The sequence below is a fragment of the Triticum aestivum genome, chromosome 4A (assembly GCF_018294505.1).
Source record: "Triticum aestivum cultivar Chinese Spring chromosome 4A, IWGSC CS RefSeq v2.1, whole genome shotgun sequence".
Lineage (NCBI taxonomy): Eukaryota > Viridiplantae > Streptophyta > Magnoliopsida > Poales > Poaceae > Triticum > Triticum aestivum.
Genome location: NC_057803.1, coordinates 518,733,715 through 518,754,126, shown reverse-complemented (window position 1 = coordinate 518,754,126; position 20,412 = coordinate 518,733,715). Strand labels below are relative to the sequence as shown.

The 20,412-nt window shown below is 40.5% G+C and overlaps 1 protein-coding gene, 1 long non-coding RNA gene and 1 other non-coding gene across 4 annotated transcripts; all 3 read right to left on the bottom strand.

Moving 5' to 3' along the window:
• Positions 1-11,780: 11,780 nt before the first annotated feature.
• TRNAR-UCU (transfer RNA arginine (anticodon UCU)) lies at positions 11,781-11,853 on the bottom strand. The gene has a single exon. It is a non-coding gene; the product is annotated as a tRNA-Arg (tRNA).
• A 1,627-nt stretch (positions 11,854-13,480) lies between these two features.
• On the bottom strand, positions 13,481-16,397 carry LOC123082190 (uncharacterized). Its single transcript, XR_006438971.1, has 3 exons — positions 16,127-16,397; positions 14,697-14,833; positions 13,481-13,715 (listed from the first exon to the last, which is right to left on the bottom strand). It is a non-coding gene; the product is annotated as an uncharacterized lncRNA (long non-coding RNA).
• A 345-nt stretch (positions 16,398-16,742) lies between these two features.
• On the bottom strand, positions 16,743-20,063 carry LOC123086676 (nifU-like protein 2, chloroplastic). 2 transcript variants are annotated; one of them, XM_044508452.1, is made up of 4 exons: positions 19,788-20,063; positions 19,615-19,705; positions 18,536-18,846; positions 16,743-17,190 (listed from the first exon to the last, which is right to left on the bottom strand). In XM_044508452.1, exons 1-4 carry the CDS (start codon positions 19,875-19,877, stop codon positions 16,999-17,001), a joined length of 684 nt encoding a protein of 227 aa, XP_044364387.1. In that variant the 5' UTR covers positions 19,878-20,063; the 3' UTR covers positions 16,743-16,998. The 2 variants fall into 2 exon arrangements, with proteins under 2 accessions (XP_044364387.1, XP_044364388.1); XM_044508453.1 differs by having other exon boundaries at positions 19,794-20,062.
• Positions 20,064-20,412: the final 349 nt, after the last annotated feature.

Here is a 20,412-nt window from a genome sequence, read left to right as displayed (position 1 = left end):
CGCGCCCCCTGCCTCGTGGGCCCATGGTGGCCCTCCTCCACTTATCCCAGCACCCATCTTCTTCCTCTATCTCACACAAACCCGAAAAACCAACTCAAGCACGAATTCCAGCCACTTTTGCTGTGATTTTCGATCTCCTTGCTAGCACCTCTCGCAAAACTGCTTGGGGAGATTGTTCCTTGGTATGTGACTCCTCCATTGGTCCAATTAGTTTTTGTTCTAGTGCTTTATTCTTTGCAAATTTGTGCTGCATAGGTGACCATGTTCTTGAGCTTGCATGTCAAATTTATATGGTTCTAAGTAGTTCTAATGCTTGATATAGGCTCTAGGCACTTGTAGGAGTAGTTGCTATCAATATTATTGAAGTTGGTTCACTTTTGTTTGAAGTTACTAAAAATTTCAGATTGTTTCAGAAAAATAATGAGGAGATTTTTGAGGGGCTCATCGAGCCAAAGCTCGAAGGAAAAGGCACCGAAGCCTAAGTATAATTTTCCGCGCACCACGGAGATTCGGGCGTGTGAATGGCCTTCTGAAGATTTCTTGAGAGCAGCCGGTATCTATGAAGATTTTCATGAATTGGCTCACAATGCAAGCCTCGCCGCTTTCCTCCACGACCAATGCGATCAGTATCTCTTACTCAAAAATACTTTTGTGCAAAACTTTCATTTTCATTCTAGGAACTCACCACCTACGGTGGAGTTTCATTTATATGATGAGCATAAGGAGATGTCACTTTATGATTTCTGTCGGATTTGTTTAATCCCTTTTGAGGGCAAGACAGAAGAACCACATCATGATGATGTGGCTGGGTTTATTGATACTATCACTGTAGGAGAAACTAGAAAGGTTTCCGATGCATGAATCACTAGCATACATTTTCCTGTTTTACGTTACTTTGCATTATTTGCTAGTCGTTGTTTAATTGGACGCGGAAACAGTGGAAACCTTAGTATCCCTGATATAATTATTCTGCACCACGGTTTATACAGTGATAACACTTTTAGTATGGGCGGTATTATTGCTAGACGGTTAAGTATGAACCGCACTAAGGGTCCCATCTTTGGAGGCTTCTATGCCACATGCCTAGCTGCACATTTTAACATACCTATTAGGCATGCTGAGAAGGAAGAAAAGGTACTACCTCGTGTTTATCTAGATCATAAAAGTATGGTGGCACATGATTTTATTGTTACGAATAGGGAAGGAGAGCTTAAGTATCAATTGTTCTTTAACAAACATCATCCTGAAACTATTACGTTGCCTGCTCCTTCTTTGTTTAATTTTTTAAGACCCTACCTCGTTACGTGGGCTGCCGTCCAAGCTTACAAGAATCCTGCACCAGCCCCGGAACAGGAGCCACAAGATGAGCCTCCACGACAATCTGTTTATTCTTGGGATCTAGAGATGACTGTCAGCCAGTGGCAGTCAGAGTCTTCTTCTTCATCACAGTATGATCCCAACTATTCCTCCTCATCACAGTACGACCCCAACAACTATTATTATGGATATCCGCCAGGCCAGCTATGGCCATAGACCAACTTAGGCCAAAAGCCTAAGCTTGGGGGAGTATGTATTTCTCACCGACATTACATTTATGCTCACACACACTCATTGCTAGATGTCGGTGCTCATACTTTTTCACTGAAATATCCATGCTTGTTTATTTTCTTTTTCCTGCTTTCTTCTTGTGTGTTTGTTAAACCTTAAGAAAAACAAAAAAAATAGTAGTAGTTTATTTTTCTGCTATAGTAGTAATAATTAAAAAGAAAACCCAAAAATATTTCCCGTTCTTCTTTTGCTTGTTGGGAGCTTTCCCGTGTAAATAGTTTTATTTCTTTTCTTTTCTTTGGGGGTCAGTAGGAGAAGACCATAATTAAATTGTTGAAGTGGCTCTTATATGCATTATTTTTTATTTAACCCAGAGCCCATATTGCCTTGTCTTCTCCTGTTTATTGAATGCTCGCAGATTCCAGCTTAGTCCAATGCACGTACACTCTTATTTTTATTCACACCGTTCGGTCGTGCAAGTGAAAGGCAATTATGATGATATATGATGGACTGACTGAGATGAGAAAAGCTGGTATGAACTCGACCTCTTTTGTTTTTGTAAATATGATGAGTCCCTCGTTCTTGATTCAGCTTATTATGAATAAACATGTTTGCAATGACAATTAGAGATCATAGTTGCTTGTGCCATGCTTGATTAGCTATGAGTTATAATGGTTTACCTTGTGTGCTAACATGCTATTGAGATGATTATGATGTGGTATGATGGGGTGGTATCCTCCTTTGAATGATTTAAGTGACTTGACTTGGCACATGTTCACGCATGTAGTTGAAACAAAATCAACATAGCCTTCATGATATTTATGTTCATGGTGGATTATATCCTACTCATGCTTGCATCCAATGTTTATTAATTTTAATGCATGTACATGGCTGTTGTCGCTCTCTAGTTGGTCGCTTCCCAGTCTTTTGCTAGCCTTCACTTGTACTAAGCGGGAATACTGCTTGTGCATCCAATCCCTTAAACCCCAAAGTTATTCCAGATGAGTCCACCATACCTACCTATATGCGGTATCTATCTGCCGTTCCAAGTAAATTTGTATGTGTCAAACTCTAAACCTTCAAATAATCATTATGTTTTGTATGCTTGAATAGCTCATGTATCAACAAAGGATGTCCTTATCTTCCGTGTTAGGCGGGTTATTCTCAAGAGGACTGGACTCCGCTCCTCACTCACGAGAAAATGGCTAGTCGCCGGGATGCCAAGTCCCATGCTTTATGCAAACTAAATCAAAATTAATTGCAAACAAAACTCCCCCTGGGACCTGATGTATGTTGGAGGCACTCGTTGTTTCGAGCAAGCCATGGATTGATGCTTGTTGGTGGAGGGGGAGTATAAACTTTACCATTCTGTTTGGGAACCGCCTATAATGTGTTTAGCATGGAAGATATCGCCATCTCTTAGTTCTTACGTTGATAATGAAAGTATACCGCTCAAAATACAATTTATCTCTATTTCAAAACCAAGGTCTGGCACCTTTACAAATCCCTGCTTCCCTCTGCGAAGGGCCTATCCATTTACTTTTATGTTGAGTCATCACCCTCTTATTAAAAAGCACTAGCTGGAGAGCACAGCTGTCATTTGCATTCATCACTGTTAATTTATATTGGGTATGACTATGATTGGATCTCTTTTACCATGAATTACAATGTCTAGTCGGTCCTTGATCTTTAAAGGTGCTCTGCATTTATGTTTTGCGGTCTCAGAAAGGGCTAGCGAGATACCATCTTGTTATATCATATTATGATTGTTTTGAGAAAGTGTTGTCATCCGAGATTTATTATTATGGCTTGCTAGTTGATTATGCTATTGATATGAGTAATTATGAGACCTGAGAATTATTGCAAATGTGGTTAGTTATGATCTATGCTGAAAACTTGAATGCTGGCTTGACATAGTTACAACAACAAGAGCAAACAGAGTTTGTAAAAGTTTTTCTTTCTTTCAGTTTGTCAACTGAATTGCTTGAGGACAAGCAAGGGTTTAAGCTTGGGGGAGTTGATACGTCTCCATCGTATCTACTTTTCCAAACACTTTTGCCCTTGTTTTGGAATCTAACTTGTATGATTTGAATGGAACTAACCCGGACTGACGCTGTTTTCAGCAGAATTACCATGATGTTGTTTTATGTGCAGAAAACAAATATTCTCGGAATGACCTGAAACTCCACGGAACATCTTAGAAAAAAACAATAAAAAATCCTCGCTAAAGATGAAGACCAGGGGGCCCACACCCTTCTCACGAGGGTGGGGGGCGCCCCCCCCCTAGGGCGCGCCCCTACCTCGTGGGCCCCCTGTTGTGTCTTCGACTCCAACTCCACCTCCATATATTGAGTTTCGATGAGAAAAAAATCAGAGAGAAGAAATCATCGCGTTTTACGATACGGAGCCGCCGCCAAGCCCTAAAACCTCTCGGGAGGGCTGATCTGGAGTCCGTTCGGGGCTCCGGAGAGGGGGATTCGTCGCCGTCGTCATCATCAACCATCCTCCATCACCAATTCCATGATGCTCAGCGCCGTGCGTGAGTAATTCCATCGTAGGCTTGCTAGACGGTGATGGTTTGGATGAGATTTATCATGTAATCGAGTTAGTTTTGTTAGGGTTTGATCCCTAGTATCCATTATGTTCTCAGATTGATGTTGCTATGACTTTGCTATGCTTAATGCTTGTCACTAGGGCCCGAGTGCCATGATTTCAGATCTGAACCTATTATGTTTTCATGAATATATGTGAGTTCTTGATCCTATCTTGCAAGTCTATAGTCACCTACTATGTGTTATGATCCGGCAACCCCAAAGTGACAATAATCGGGACCACTCCTGGTGATGACCATAGTTTGAGGAGTTCATGTATTCACTATGTGCTAATGCTTTGTTCCGGTTCTCTATTAAAAGGAGGCCTTAATATCCCTTAGTTTCCAATAGGACCCCGCTGCCACGGGAGGGTAGGACAAAAGATGTCATGCAAGTTCTTTTCCATAAGCACGTATGACTATATACGGAATACATGCCTACATTACATTGATGAATTGGAGCTAGTTCTGTGTCACCCTATGTTATGACTGTTACATGATGAACCGCATCCGGCATAATTATCCATCACTGATCCAGTGCCTATGAGTTTTCCATATACTAGTTTACGCTTATTTACTTTCCTGCTGCTACTGTTACAATTACTACAAAATACCAAAAACATTACTTTTGCTATCTTTACTTTTGTTGCCGCTACCACCACTATCATATTACTTTGCTACTAAACACTTTGTTGCAGATACTAAGTTTCCAGGTGTGGTTGAATTGACAACTCAGCTGCTAATACTTGAGAATATTCTTTGGCTCCCCTTGTGTCGAATCAATAAATTTGTGTTGAATACTCTACCCTCGAAAGTTGTTGCGATCCCCTATACTTGTGGGTTATCAGTCATTAGGAACAACAGTAATACCTCCCTTCTTAGGAACACAATGGACAGGGCTTACCCACTGACTATCAGCAACAGGGTAAATTATACCTGCCTCAAGGAGCTTTAGTATCCCCTTTCTTACCACTTCTTTCATTTTAGGATTCAGTCGGCGTTGATGATCACGAACTGGTTTAGCATCTTCTTCCAAATTAATTTTATGTTGACATAGAGTGGGACTAATGCCCTTAAGATCATCAAGAGTATACCCAATAGCAGCATGGTGCTTCTTCAGAGTTTTTAATAATCTCTCTTCTTCATGTTCTGAAAGGTTAGCACTAATAATAACATGATATATCTTTTTCTCATCAAGATAAGCATATTTAAGAGTATCCGGTAACGGTTTAAGCTCAAACACGGGATCACCATTGGGTGGAGGAGGATCTCCTAGGATTTCAACAGGTAAATTGTGTTTCAGAATAGGTTCATGTTTAAAGAATACTTCATCTAATTACCTTCTTTCATTCATAAACATATCATTTTCATGGTCTAGCAAATATTGTTCTAAAGGATCACTAGGAGGTACGGCAATAGAAGCAAGACCAATAATTTCATCTTTACTAGGTAATTCTTCTTCATGGTGTTGTCTACTAAATTTAGAAAAATTAAATTCATGAGTCATATCATCTAAACCGACAGTAACAACATCTCTTTTGCAATCCATGGTAGCATTAACAGTATTTAAGAAGGGTCTACCAAATATAATGGAACAAAAACTATCTTGTGGGGAACCAAGAACAAGAAAATCAGCAGGATATTTAGTTTTCCCACACAACACTTCAACATCTCTAACAGTTCCCATTGGTGAAATAGCATCTCTATTAGCAAGTTTAATTATGACATCAATATCTTCTAACTCAACAGGTGCAATGTCATGCATAATGTATTTGTATAAGTCAATAGGTATTGCACTAGCACTAGCACCCATATCACATAAGCCATGATAACAATGATCTCCTATTTTAACAGAAATAACAGGCATACCTACCACAGGTCTAGGTTTATCTGTATCTCGGGGTTTAGCAATTCTAGCAGTTTCATCACAGAAATAAATAACATGCCCATCTATATTATCAGCCAAGAGATCTTTAACAATAGCAATATTAGGTTCAACTTTAACTTGCTTAGGAGGTGTATATGTTTTAATATTGCTTTTACGAACCACAGTTGAAGCTTTAGCATGATCCTTTATCCTAACAGGGAAAGGTGGTTTCTCAACATAAGAAGTAGGAACAATATGATCATTATAAGTAATAGTCTTTTCTTCAACTTTAATAGGTGCAGCTACTTTTACTTCTATGGGAGGATGATATTTAAACCACTTCTCCTTGGGGAGATCAACATAAGCAGCAAAAGATTCACAGAAAGAAGCTACTATCTCAGAGTCAAGTCCATATTTAGTGCTAAATTTACGAAAAATATCGGTATCCATAAAAGATTTAACACAATCAAAACTAGGTGCCATACCTGACTCCTTACCATTGTCGAGGTCCCAATCTTCGGATTTGCGTTCAATTCTTTCCAATAAATCCTATTTGAATTCAATAGTCTTCATCATAAAAGAGCCAGCACAAGAAGTATTAAGCATGGTGCGATTGTTATCAGAAAGCCGAGCATAAAAATTTTGAATAATCATTTCTCTTGAGAGCTCATGATTGGGGCATGAATATAACATTGATTTAAGCCTCCCCCAGGCTTGAGCGATGCTTTCTCCTTCGCGAGGCCAAAAATTATATATATAATTGCGATCACGATGAACAAGATGCATAGGATAAAACTTTTGATGAAATTCCAATTTCAATCGTTTGTAATTCCAAGACTCCATATCATCACATAGCCTATACCATGTCGATGCATCTCCCCTCAAAGATAAAGAGAAGACCTTCTTCTTAACAACATCTCCGGTACACCTGCAAGCTTAAATAATCCACAAACTTCATCCACATATATTAGATGCTCATCAGGATGTTTTGTTCCATCTCCCAAAAAAGGATTAGCTAGCAGTTTTTCTACCATACCCAAAGGAATTTCAAAGCAAGCATTTTCATTTTCAGTAGGTTCAGTAGGTTGAGGAGCAACTCTTTGCTCTACTGGTCGGGGTGAAGATACCCCGAACAAGCCCCTCAGAGGATTACTTTCCATAGTAACAGGTGACAGTAAATTTCAGCACACTATATAAATTTTTCCTTACCAAATTCCACCTACCAAAGGCGCTTCACTCCCCGGCAACGGCGCCAGAAAAGAGTCTTGATGACCCACAAGTATAGGGTATCTATCGTAGTCCTTTTGATAAGTAAGAGTGTCGAACCCAACGAGGAGCAGAAGAAAATGATAAGCGGTTTCCAGCAAGGTATTCTCTGCAAGTACTGAAATAAGTGGTAACAGATAGTTTTGTGATAAGATAATTTATAACGAGCAACAGGTAACAAAAGTAAATAGGGTGCAGCAAGGTGGCCCAATCCTTTTTGTAGCAAAGGACAAGCCTGGACAAACTCTTATATGATGTAAAGCGCTCCCAAGGACACATGGGAATATCGTCAAGCTAGTTTTCATCACGCTCATATGATTCGCGTTCGGTACTTTGATGATTTGGTATGTGGGTGGACCGGTACTTGGGTGTTGTCCTTACTTGGACAAACATCCCACTTATGATTAACCTCTATTGCAAGCGTCCGCAAATACAACAAAAGTATTAAGGTAAACCTAACCATAGCATGAAACATATGGATCCAAATCAGCCCCTTATGAAGCAACGCATAAACTAGGGTTTAAGCTTCTGTCACTCTAGCAACCCATCATCTACTTATTACTTCCCAATGCCTTCCTCTAGGCCCAAACAATGGTGAAGTTTCATGTAGTCGACGTTCACATAACACCACTAGAGGAGAGACAACATACATCTCATCAAAATATCGAACGAATACCAAATTCACATGACTACTAATAGCAAGACTTCTCCCATGTCCTCAGGAACAAAAGTAACTACTCGCAAAGCATAAACATGTTCATAATCAGAGGGGTATTAATATGCATATAGGATCTGAACATATGATCCTCCACCAATTAAACCAACTAGCATCAACTACAAGGAGTAATTAACACTACTAGCAACCTACTAGCACCAATCCCGGACTTGGAGACAAGAATTGGATACAAGAGATGAACTAGGGTTTTGAGATGAGATGGTGCTGATGAAGATTTTGATGGAGATTGCCCTCTCCCGATGAGAGGAGTGTTGGTGATGACGATGACGATGATTTCCCCCTCCGGGAGGGAAGTTTCCCCGGCAGAACAGCCCCGCCAGAACCCTAGATTGGCTCCGCCAAGGGTCCACCTCGTGGCGGCGGAGTTTCGTCCGAGAAGATGGCTTATGATTTTTTTCCCATCGAAAGAGTCCATATAGCAGAAGATGGTCACTGGAGGGCCACCAGGGGGCCCACGAGGTAGGGGGCGCGCCCAGGGGGGTAGGGCGCGCCCCCCACCCTCGTGGGCAGGGTGTGGCCCCCCTAGTGAAGTTCTTGAGCTCAATGTTTTTTATATATTTGGAAAACATCATCCGTGAAGTTTGAGGACTTTTGGAGCTATGCAGAATAGGTCTCTAATATTTGCTCCTTTTCCAGCCAGAATCCCAGCTGCCGGCATTCTCCCTTCTTTATGTAAACCTTGTAAAATAAGAGAGAATAGGCATAAGTATTGTGACATAATGTGTAATAATAGCCCATAATGCAATAAATATTGATATAAAAGCATGATGCAAAATGGATGTATCATCCGGCCCGATGGCCTGGATGTTCGGCCCGACGATTCCAGATCTCGTTTGGGGCGGAAATTTTCGAATTGGGGGCGGAAATTGATGATTTTTGAGGCAAAATTTGATGGATTTCGTGGATGGAAAGTGGGGAAACTTGGGGAAAAGGTAGATCTACTCAAGACACAACGGATCCATGGATCAAAATCAACAAAACATCGTCAAACCAACAAATCACAAAAAAAAATTGGGCGCTATTTTTTGGTGGGGATTTTCGAATTTAGGACGAAATCAACAAAATTAGGCTAGAAAACACAACGGGGAGGCTCCGTAATCATGATCAACGTGGCTCATGATACCAAGATGGTGTAGGGTGGAACCCTAGATGGACGATTTTTCACGAAAGGAGCGAATCCTGCGATGAACACGAAGAACACGAGGGGAAACACAAGAGAATCACTCAAACCAATAAGAATGATCACACATATGCTAGATCCAAGTACACAAAAGGAGATACAAGATCTAAAGTCAACAAGGGACGATACAAATGGTAACCGGTCTTCTCCGTGAGGAGGTCTTGATGGTCTTCTCCGTGAGGAGGTCTTGAATCCAACGTGGATCTTCTTCGTAGAGGGGTCGCGGTCTCTCTCATGGAGTAGATCCGATGTGGATGAGCGAGGCTCTATCTCTAATATGCGCTATCACAACGCTAACCCTAACTAGAAGGAGGTGGAGGAGTATATATAGTCTACAGCCACGAAGGGGTAAGTGAGGAAGGGGTACATGGGCCTTTGGCCCGGTTAGGCACGCGCAGGTGCCGGACGTCCGGGCTGGGGGCCGGATGTCCGGGGCTTCGGGACAAGCCGGATGTCCGGACTGAAGTGGAGGTTCAACTGCTCTCTGGATACGTCGGTGCCGGATTTCTGGGGGAGATGTCGGATGTCCGGGCTGTCGGGAGGCGCCGGGTGTCCGGGGTTGGCGCCGGATGTCCGGCCACTGAGGCTTGTTCGGCCGGACTGTTGGTGCAACAGTTGGGCGGCTACACAGGCGCCGGATGTCCGGCCGCTGTAGCTTCAGCAGCTCCGTCTTCTTTTGTCGTCCCTTCCAGGCTTCCCTCGCAGATGGTGTAGTTGTTCATTGGCGCTTGCACTCCTTCTCGTCGTCCGTAGTGTTCCGACAATACCTATGCATGCACACGAGTGGAGTGTCAAGTAGTATACCATCCTCGAAGGGGTCAAATAAGCACATGTATAGGAGATGATTCACCTTTGTGTATGTGAAGTAGATGTCGCACGTGTCACCCGCCGAACGGACTCTTGACATGGTGATGTCCATAGGATGCTCCGTATCAGAAAGTATCTTGTGTGGTTCCCTGAATATCATTAGGTCTTCTTCCGTCGTCGCTTCCAGGCTTCCCTTGCGGATGGTGTAGTTGTTCCTTGGCACTTGCACTCCTCCTCCTCGTCCATAGTGTTCCGACAATACTTATGCATGCACACGAGTGAAGTGTCAAGTAGTATACCATCCTCGAAGGGGTCAAGTGAGCACATGTATAGGAGATGATTCACCTTTGTGTATGTGAAGTAGATGTCGCACGTGTCACCCGCCGAACGGACTCTTTGACAGAAAGTATATTGTGTATGTGAAGTAGAATGCTCCGTATCAGAAAGTATCTTGTGTGGTTCCGTGAATATCATTAGGTATCTAGCCATAGTTTTTCCTATGTTTTTTTTCATTTTACCCACAAACATTTTTTTCCTTGTACAGATGAAGAACAGAAAATGGAAAACAAGAAAGAAGTAGTTCTATTATAATATAAATTTGTTTTCATTTTCGAAATGAAGGACATAAAACAAAAAACAAAAAACAAATAGTTATATTCTAATAGAGCGTGGACATGTATAGGAGATGATTCATCTTTGTGTATGTGAAGTAGATGTCGCACGTGTCACCCGCCGAACGGACTCTTGACAGAAAGTATATTGTGTATGTGAAGTAGAATGCTCCGTATCAGAAAGTATCTTGTGTGGTTCCGTGAATATCATTAGGTATCTAGCCATAGTTTTTCCTATATTTTTTTTCATTTTACCCACAAACATTTTTTTCCTTGTACAGATGAAGAACAGAAAATGGAAAACAAGAAAGAAGTAGTTCTATTCTAATATAAATTTGTTTTCATTTTTGAAATGAAGGACATAAAACGAAAAACAAAAAAAAATAGTTATATTCTAATAGAGCATGGATTAGGGGAAAAAGAGGATGCACGCCCGGTGGGACTCGAACGTGTCACCCGTCGAACGGACTCTTGACAGAAAGTATATTGTGTATGTGAAGTAGAATGCTCCGTATCAGAAAGTATCTGTGTGGTTCCGTGAATATCATTAGGTATCTAGCCATAGTTTTTCCTATATTTTTTTTCATTTTACCCACAAACATTTTTTTCCTTGTACAGATGAAGAACAGAAAATGGAAAACAAGAAAGAAGTAGTTCTATTCTAATATAAATTTGTTTTCATTTTCGAAATGAAGGACATAAAACGAAAAACAAAAAAAAATAGTTATATTCTAATAGAGCATGGATTAGGGGAAAAAGAGGATGCACGCCCGGTGGGACTCGAACGTGTCACCCGTCGAACGGACTCTTGACAGAAAGTATATTGTGTATGTGAAGTAGAATGCTCCGTATCAGAAAGTATCTGTGTGGTTCCGTGAATATCATTAGGTATCTAGCCATAGTTTTTCCTATATTTTTTTTCATTTTACCCACAAACATTTTTTTCCTTGTACAGATGAAGAACAGAAAATGGAAAACAAGAAAGAAGTAGTTCTATTCTAATATAAATTTGTTTTCATTTTCGAAATGAAGGACATAAAATGGAAAACAAGAAAGAAGTAGTTCTACTCTAATATAAATTTGTTTTCATTTTCGAAATGAAGGACATAAAACGAAAAACAAAAAACAAATAGTTATATTCTAATAGAGCATGGATTAGGGGGAAAAAGAGGATGCACGCCCGGTGGGACTCGAACCCACAATCGCTTGATTAGAAGTCAAACGCCTTGTCCATTAGGCCACGGGCGCTGCTGTGATGTACTTGCCACCCGTACCTATATATTGGATATTCATCACGAGGGCTTGCCCCCAGAAAACACTGTCAAACCTCTCCCTCTCACAGTGTTATTCTCTCCTTTCCCTTTCGTGAGAAAACACTGGAATGAACTAGGTCCGTGGTTCTTGTGTGGCGATCTACCACCTGTTTCTTGGACTGAATCCCTGTCCGTGTTATTTTTTTCGTTTTTTTTTTTGCGTATTGTGCAATACCGCACAATCCATCGCTATCTTAACCATTTGGTGTTATTTTTTTCGTTTTAACGAGTCCATATTCTTTCTTGCCTGTCACATACACCGTATTTGTTACCTCAAAAAGACAAAAACATACACCGTATTTGCTTGGTCGGTCGAGTGTGTTTCATGTAGCAACATGATATCGGATTCAATACACGTCTGTTCAAAATTCTGATAACCAAGCAAAAAGTATGTGCTGACCCGCGTGCCCTTTTAGGTAAAAACTACTACTTTCTCCGTTCCTAAATATAAGTTTTTTAAAGATTTCAATGCAGACTATATATATATATATATATATATATATATATATATATATATATATATATATATATATATATATATATATATATATATATATTATTACTATTCATCACCCAGGGTGCAAAATAAGTTATTCTTCATCTGAGGTAATCTTACGATTATTTCATAATTAAATTACATTTGGATTCAAATAGTTACATTCCTATTGATTCACTACGTAAAATTTGACATAAGAAAATAAAAATATAGGTCATAAGGTAAGAAAAGTTGTAGTTTATGTGTATTTTAGACTATATTTTTACGTTTGTAATTTTACATAATATAAAATATATTTTACGGCAATTATATATTTTCTTATGGTCTCTTTTTGCGTCGAAAATAAGACTATATATATATATATATATATATATATATAGCTATTCCTCACCCCAGCCCATCCGTTGCAACGCTGCATGCAAGACTTCAGCCGAACGAATCAGTTTGCCAACCACCTGCGCCATGGACGTAAGATTCCTTTCATTGAAAGTAAGTTTACGGAGACTCCCATCCCCAGCCAGCCCACACGCCTTGGACCACTTTTTTTTTGCACGCCTTGGACTACTAAGATGAAACGTAAGACTTGTTCCATAACGATGTAATTTTACGGATGCCCCAAATCCCCAACCATTGTACACGTACCTTCCCATGGCCATTTTAAGAAAAAAAAGACTATGTAACGGAGCCAGCATAAATTAGCCTATAATCTACGAATATTCGTTTCTGATCCCGAGCCATATTATCTTCTTGTGATTGCTGCATTGTACCGTGTAATCTATCGTTAAACTTGGAATATTGGAGCCACTTCAAAACAGAAAAACCAGCTGGTGTAAATAAGAGGGTTTTCCTAACAATCAACATAAATAAACTAAAACGTCGGACGGAAAGATGTGTGCGACCAACGGTTGACAATGGTAAGAATTCTCCGTGCCAATGTAAAATAAACATTTGCCGACATAAGTATTCTTGGTGTAAATATCATTTTTTAAGCCTTCCAATGTCATTAGATTGCACTGAAAAAACATGACACCACATAACAACTGTAACCAAATGTCACAAAGCGCGGACTCATGCACATAGAATAAATATTGTAATTAATCTGTGTGGAAAATTATACAATGCAGATAAAATGGTTTTCGACTGCTGTCATTCCGTGTGATATATGTGCATTTAGGTTGACACCTCCAGTCTTAGCGAAATCCAGCTTTTGTAACAAAAATGTTCTTAGGGATTGACCATGTTCGTAGAAGTATTAGCTCCATTGTTGTGCCCATATCTGTATCCTCCTGCACTGTATATGCCTGCAAATGTGGCTGCATCCTTGTTAGTTCAACTCACAGATGCTCTAGCAGAAATTGCAAACATTGGAACAAGGATATGAATATGATTCATAGTAGCATTGTTATCGGACAACCAAGAAAAAGATTGTGAATCGCTATCCGAACCAAAATGGGTTCTTGGGAATTTTAATTTATACTAACGATGTGCAAGGAGCCAATGATATAGAAATGGAATGTGATCAATGTACAATCACATCAACTCTTGTTTTCATAAGATTGAGAGGTGGCGTACTAAAGAAATATCATGCAGGAAAGTTCAACCATTCGACAGCTGTTTCGTTATAGATAAAGATGGCACTCGCTAGCCAATGTATTTTCACCCCCACATTATCTCTGACATCTACTAATTTTTTGGTGGATGTTAACTATGAACATACTCAAATCACACATAAACAAAGAGGAGAGCCGATTAAGAAAAGCATCAGAAGCAAGGGATACACAAAAAACAGAGTTAAATAAGTAAACCAATGGATTAAAGGGGAGACACTGCACATACCAATGTAATTTACAGTCGTACACAACCTATATCACATGAGAAATTTATCACAAAGGTGTCATTGTTTGAAAAAATCGTCAAAAAAAAGTGCAATCCTTTGAAAGGAATCCCTTGAACAAATCTCTGAAGAGAACGAGTGAACATATCATGGAGAAGATGAAAACAAATACTCCCTCCGTTCCTTCATATAAGATGTATTTTTTTTTTTGAAAGGTCAAATGAGCACAAGTTTGACCGACTTTTTATGAAAATATATCAAAATTCACAATATGAAATTTATATCATTTGATCCATCATGAAAAGTAGTTTCAAATTGTATCTACTAGGTATTGAAGATATACTTATTTTATTCTATAATCTTTGTCAAACACTTAAATGGCTGACTTGCACAGAAACCAATACACCTTACATTCTGAAATAGAAAGAGTATATGAGAAAACACTTACATCAGGAAGTTGATGCGTCAGTAAGCCAACTTTTTCTTTTATTTATACAAGAGAAGTTGTGTAGGCAGTCTTTGATTAGTCAGCATCAGTAAAATAATATAGATAAGGCACCTTACAAGCATCTTTAGAATATCAACCTGTAATACACAAATGCTTATAAGTGGACCTGACCTCCCAAAAAACTGATCGAGTTCTGAAGGAAATATAAAAGGTGAATGGAGGAAAATTCCATAGAAAATTAGGGTCGTGGTAACTCTATGAGACGACTGCACAGATAGTAAGCCCATAATACGCAACAGCTGGAACAATTTACCTTGACGGCCGAAATCTGACGCAAAACCTGTATTTCTGAAACAAGCAACTGCAAATGCTAGGTTTGGAGCAATGAAAATTAACTTGACCATGAAATCTTATACGAGAAAAGTAGTAGAATCGAAACTAATGGGTTCAGGCTCGAGCTCACCTTAGGCCACAACAGGTCATAACGCGAACACAAACAACAATGGTTGAAGCATTGTTTGTAAATAACAGAAACTTGAATAAATAGTAAGAATCGAAGTGGACTGAACTATAGAAGTAATACAAGTTACCCTGTATGTTCAGTGGCCAGGAATTTGGTGCTGGGTATTCATTGTAAAAAAAATTGGCAATGCAATGTAAATGTATACTATATCACCTAAATCACTAAGCTCCCTGGGGTAGAAAGCCCCAGGAGCGATTTGGCTAAATCTGCTCTTTCACACCTCAAAAAAAATTTTGTACCGTGAAGCTTCCTTTGGAGAGGATCAAACCCATTTGGGAAATCATACTCTTCTCAATAATCGTGTACAAAAATTGATATGTAGGATAACTGCCTATGTAATCTATTTGCTGCTCATGTGAGGCAGTTAGGATGCTCCTAAGTGTCTATGTTAATTGTTGTTTGCAGGTTCAGGAGCATACTTTTCTAAGTCCATCAACTGTTGCTGCTATAAATTCACAACCAATGAGTTAAGGTGTGGATTAGAGAATGGGGAAATACTCTTACCGTATAAGGCATACTATAAAGCATTGCATATCAGCTTGGAAGCACTGCATCTTTGTGCCTCTCTTTGATATAAATCTTGGAAGCACTGCATCTTTCACAAGATGCCGCAGCGAAGCGCGTGGAACGCTTCTAGTAGAAAAATAAATGTGCAATAAGCTAGCAATACCAATGAGTCAATATATCAGTAATTGTAGCAAAACATCATTGTGGCACAAATAAATAGTTAAATACACGCGCCACAATTTAGAACCAAGGCAGCAGCCGCAGCCGGTAAGTCATGCCCATGATACTATGTCTAAGTTCCTATATGGATAGGGAAAATAGAATCCTAGATTTGGACAGGACGGGAGGAGAATTACAGGGGCACAAATCCTGACAATGAAGCAAAGTTTGGAGACCTCACCGTGACATCGACGTACCCGGCGAGATGGAGCAGCACCGCCGTCGCCGGGGCAGGAAGAGTTCGTAGTCGTTGCATCCCCGCTGCGTTTCCCGGTATCCAAGAACCCGGAGAGCTCACGCCGTTAAGCCTGCACCGTCATGGAACCATCACCAACCACGGCGCCGCTCGAGACCTAGGCAGCCGCCGAACGTCACGCCGCCCATCTGCTCAGGGACGAACACGACGTCGAGCCCACCAGCCGAAAACCGTTTGCAGCAGATTAGAAAAGGACGGGGAGGTGGGCTGGGTTCGATTCAACGCACGACTATGATACTATAAAAAAAAATTTTGAGAAAAGACAACGAGGTAATTTTACAGCGAGGGGCGGTGGGATTTTTTCCAATCAAACGATGGCCTGGTTGGACCTAACGTCAGGCTCATTCCATCGACCAGGGTGAAGAATAACTTATTCTTCATCTTGGGTGTTTAATAGAGTATATATATATATATATATATATATATATAGAAACGGAGGGAATAGAATTCATACACATATGCGTATGTATTAGCTACACAAGGACACAGGGTTTGATACCAGGCCTACAAAACCCCAAGGATAAACCTTGATACCAAATTATTTTATGTGTTTCAAAAATATTGCAAGATCAGCAGTATATACTTTCATTTGCAGAAGCAAACACTGTACAAGGTAGGAACCAAAACTGCTGTTAATCCAGCAAATGAAAGCCTTTTAGATAACTTCTATTGGCCGTGGCCATTGAGAGTTTAAGCAGCTGTGGGAGGCTACACATACAGTTATCACGAATTCCTGAGAATTACAGTAGCGGCACGTTCACATAACAGGGGCTTGGCTTCTAAATGTGCTTCAAGGTTTATGACAATAGCTGGACAGCTGCGATTTTCGGGATTTTTTCTCGGAGCTTCTGAGTGAGGGCCACTCGGACAGTCATCACGCCAGCAGCTGGGCCTGTGAGCCTGACCTTCACGATAGGTTCCTCGATGGAAACAAACTCAAGCTCACCACCCCCTGTGCCGGAAAGGTATGGCCTGATCTCGTCAAGAACCTGATTGTCAGTGAAAGCAAGTCAGCAGCTGGTCACTCCAAATAGTGCTACCTATACATAAGTTTAGTGAAACAAGAAATTCAAATAAAGATACTTTATGAAGGGAGCCTATATACTGCTCATAGCAAAAAGGAAAATGGCATAGGTCAGAATATGTCACTGCTTCAGCCTGCGAGGCACAACTATTCGGATCAATAGAAGCTACGTAGAAGATTAAAAGAATAGACAAGAGATATGCTTGATATACAGAACATTTTCACGACAATTTGAAGCATTAACAACCAAATTAGCACATCATAAAATTGATGTGGAACTCACATATGAATACTTTCCTCCTAATTTTGTAAGGGTTTTTATCATTTATGTCACTAGTTGTGCACCACTACTCAGTTTCGCCATTAGAAGTTACAACTGCTCAAAAATCATCATTCTGTGAGATGCTTGCTAAAAAATGCAATTAGATATCTCAAAATGCCATCATTCCATTAGATGCCATTAGACATCATTATTGTCAGGTCAAACTTGTTGACCATGTTATATGACAAAAATACCCCTAGACCCACATGTCAGCTCTCTCTATCGCACCATGATAAGTGTGGGCCCACTTGTCAGGAGTAAGCAAGCGTATAATTTTAGAGGAAAATAAGAATGTTCCTGGGATCAAGTGGAACCCACACTTCATTGTAGTGAGATAGAGGGAGAGCTCACATGTTGGTCCATAGGTATTTTGGTCATTATAACATGGTAAACGAGATTGGAGGTGACAGTAATGGTGTGCAGTGGCATTTTTGAGCATGCACCTAAAGAAGCGATGGCATTTTTGAGCAGTTGGAATTCCTAGTGGCAAAACTGAGTAGTATGACATAATCAGTGGCATAAATCATAATAAACATGTGCAGTCAAACATTTCATGATCAATGTGTCAAATCGTCATGGCCACCCAAATGAAAAATTTAACGCCCTTTATATAATACTCCCTCCGTCCCGTAATATAAGACGTTATCACATCCAATATGTGTGTATATTGGATGTAATAACGTCTTGTATTATGGGACGGAGGGAGTAGGACTTAGTGGTTGTCAAAGTAATACTACGAGACCATCCCAATGTCCAAAAGGACTAACATTTAAAGATTGAAGGATAAACATATACCATGTGTCAAAACTTCAGTTGTTAAAGCATATTTACATGATTCAAAACTACTTTAAAAAAAACTAAGCCTGAAACTAGATAAAGTTGTCAATCAAATCAACCTAAAAACATGAATTTTGTATCTCCATTCTTCAAAATGCTACAAGCATCAAGTAATCAGTAAATTTACTTAAATAACATAAAATTCGGTTACCTTTTCTATGTTCTCTTCATTCAATTCAAGACCAGTCTCCTCATCAGCAATAGGTTCAACTGCAACTATCTCTGGTATTTTCTCCATCAAACGTCGCTCAATACCCATCTTCATTGTTGTTACTGAAGCTGGGCATGATCCACACGCTCCTTGCAGCTTCAATCGCACCACATTTCCGTCAATCTCATGCAACACGACATTACCTCCATCGGCCATAAGGTAAGGTCGCACTTCATCCAACACCAATTCAACATTTTCAGCAGTCAATGGCAGCTCGACCGCTGGATCTGGGTTGGCAATAGCCTGAACCACTGCCACAGTAGGATACACCGTTAGTTCCACATTATGACACCATAATCCCTTGCATTTACGGTAATACAAGCAAGCCATACACAAGTATGCTTCAGTACCTAATCCAATACTACCTCTCTACCAAAATATAAGACGTTTTCACAGTTCAACAAAGCTAGGATCTGCTCCGGCTTGGTGCCAAATCAGGAATGGCTAACCTTGTTTTAAATGAATGGTTGACCTTGCTTTAAATTGATATGAAACGTTTATAAGCTAGATCATCGCACTCTAAAGGTCATACAGTAACAAGCTATTCTGTTAGGGATTAAATGCGAGTTGCACTATCATTCACTTCAACTGATGCATAATTACTAGAGGGTTTGCACTAAAAGTACGAAACACGAGTAGTACATAAAACACATAATACGGAGGGTTTGCATCTACAAGTCAATGACCTGTTGCACTATTTGAACACCTACTAGAATCAAAGGGTTGGCTTGCACGAGCTAGTCCTAGCTGGAGAACACAGCAAACAATCCACTATGGAGGAAGAATGGCCCGACTTCACAATAGAAAGATGAGATTCATAGCAGCACAAGTTGGGACCAAATTCTTGTTTGAGAGCTGTCCAGATTTACACCATCAAAACTCCACGGTACGTCTCTCGATGATTATTCTGTTTTTATGCTCGAGACATCTCTCTACCAATCCGAAATCGTAGACAAAGGAAGACAACAGGAGCGAGGTAGAACCTGGTCATGAATGAACAAACCAACAAATCGACTCACCTTGCCGCCGCCGCCGGCGCGCGGGGGTAGCAACCAGCCTCGGTGCAGAGGAGGTCCGGGCACCCGTCCGACAAGGCAACGCAATCCCCACCTGCGGGCCAAATCAAGAATCCGTCAGCCTCGACAGAGACAGGAAAACGCCTCCGAGGGAAAGGGCAAAGACGGGCGCAAACCCTAGCCTTGAAGGGGGTCGCGGAGGAGGAGGTGGACGGGGAAGGGCTCGGCGCCCACGGCGCCGCCGCCGCCGCCGTCGCCGTCTGCATCTCCTCTAGAGCAGCAAAGGGGGATTCGTGCTCTTACGTGCGCGGGGCGGTTGTTGGCTGGACTACGGGGGCAGTCGGAATGGAGAAGCCAAAGCTGCGTTTGTGGTTCGGTGAAGACCCGTGTGCTCTGCCTGTTCTTCTCTCTCAAAGTTTCCTTTTTACAGCCCTCAGAAAAATAAGGTTTCCTTTTCCTGGAGCCTCTTTTCAGAGTTTAGAGCAGGTGTTGTATAAATCTGTCCCTCGAAATCGTAAAGTTTTAGGCCTAGTTTGGCAATATAGTTTTTACAAAACCATAGTAATTGAAAACCTCGGTATGTCAATGTGAGGGCAATGAATACTTCGGCTTCTAGAAATTACAGTTTTTCTCAGTTTTGGCAAAACTACAAAGGTGTTTGGCAAGTGTAGTTTTTCTTAGATTTTCTAGTTTTGACTACTTATTGCATGGATAGTTATAGCTAGCTAAACTGAACTGAGCTACACTCAAATAGTTATTTTTTTCTCGAATACGCTAAGCTAGCGTATCATTGCATTGATA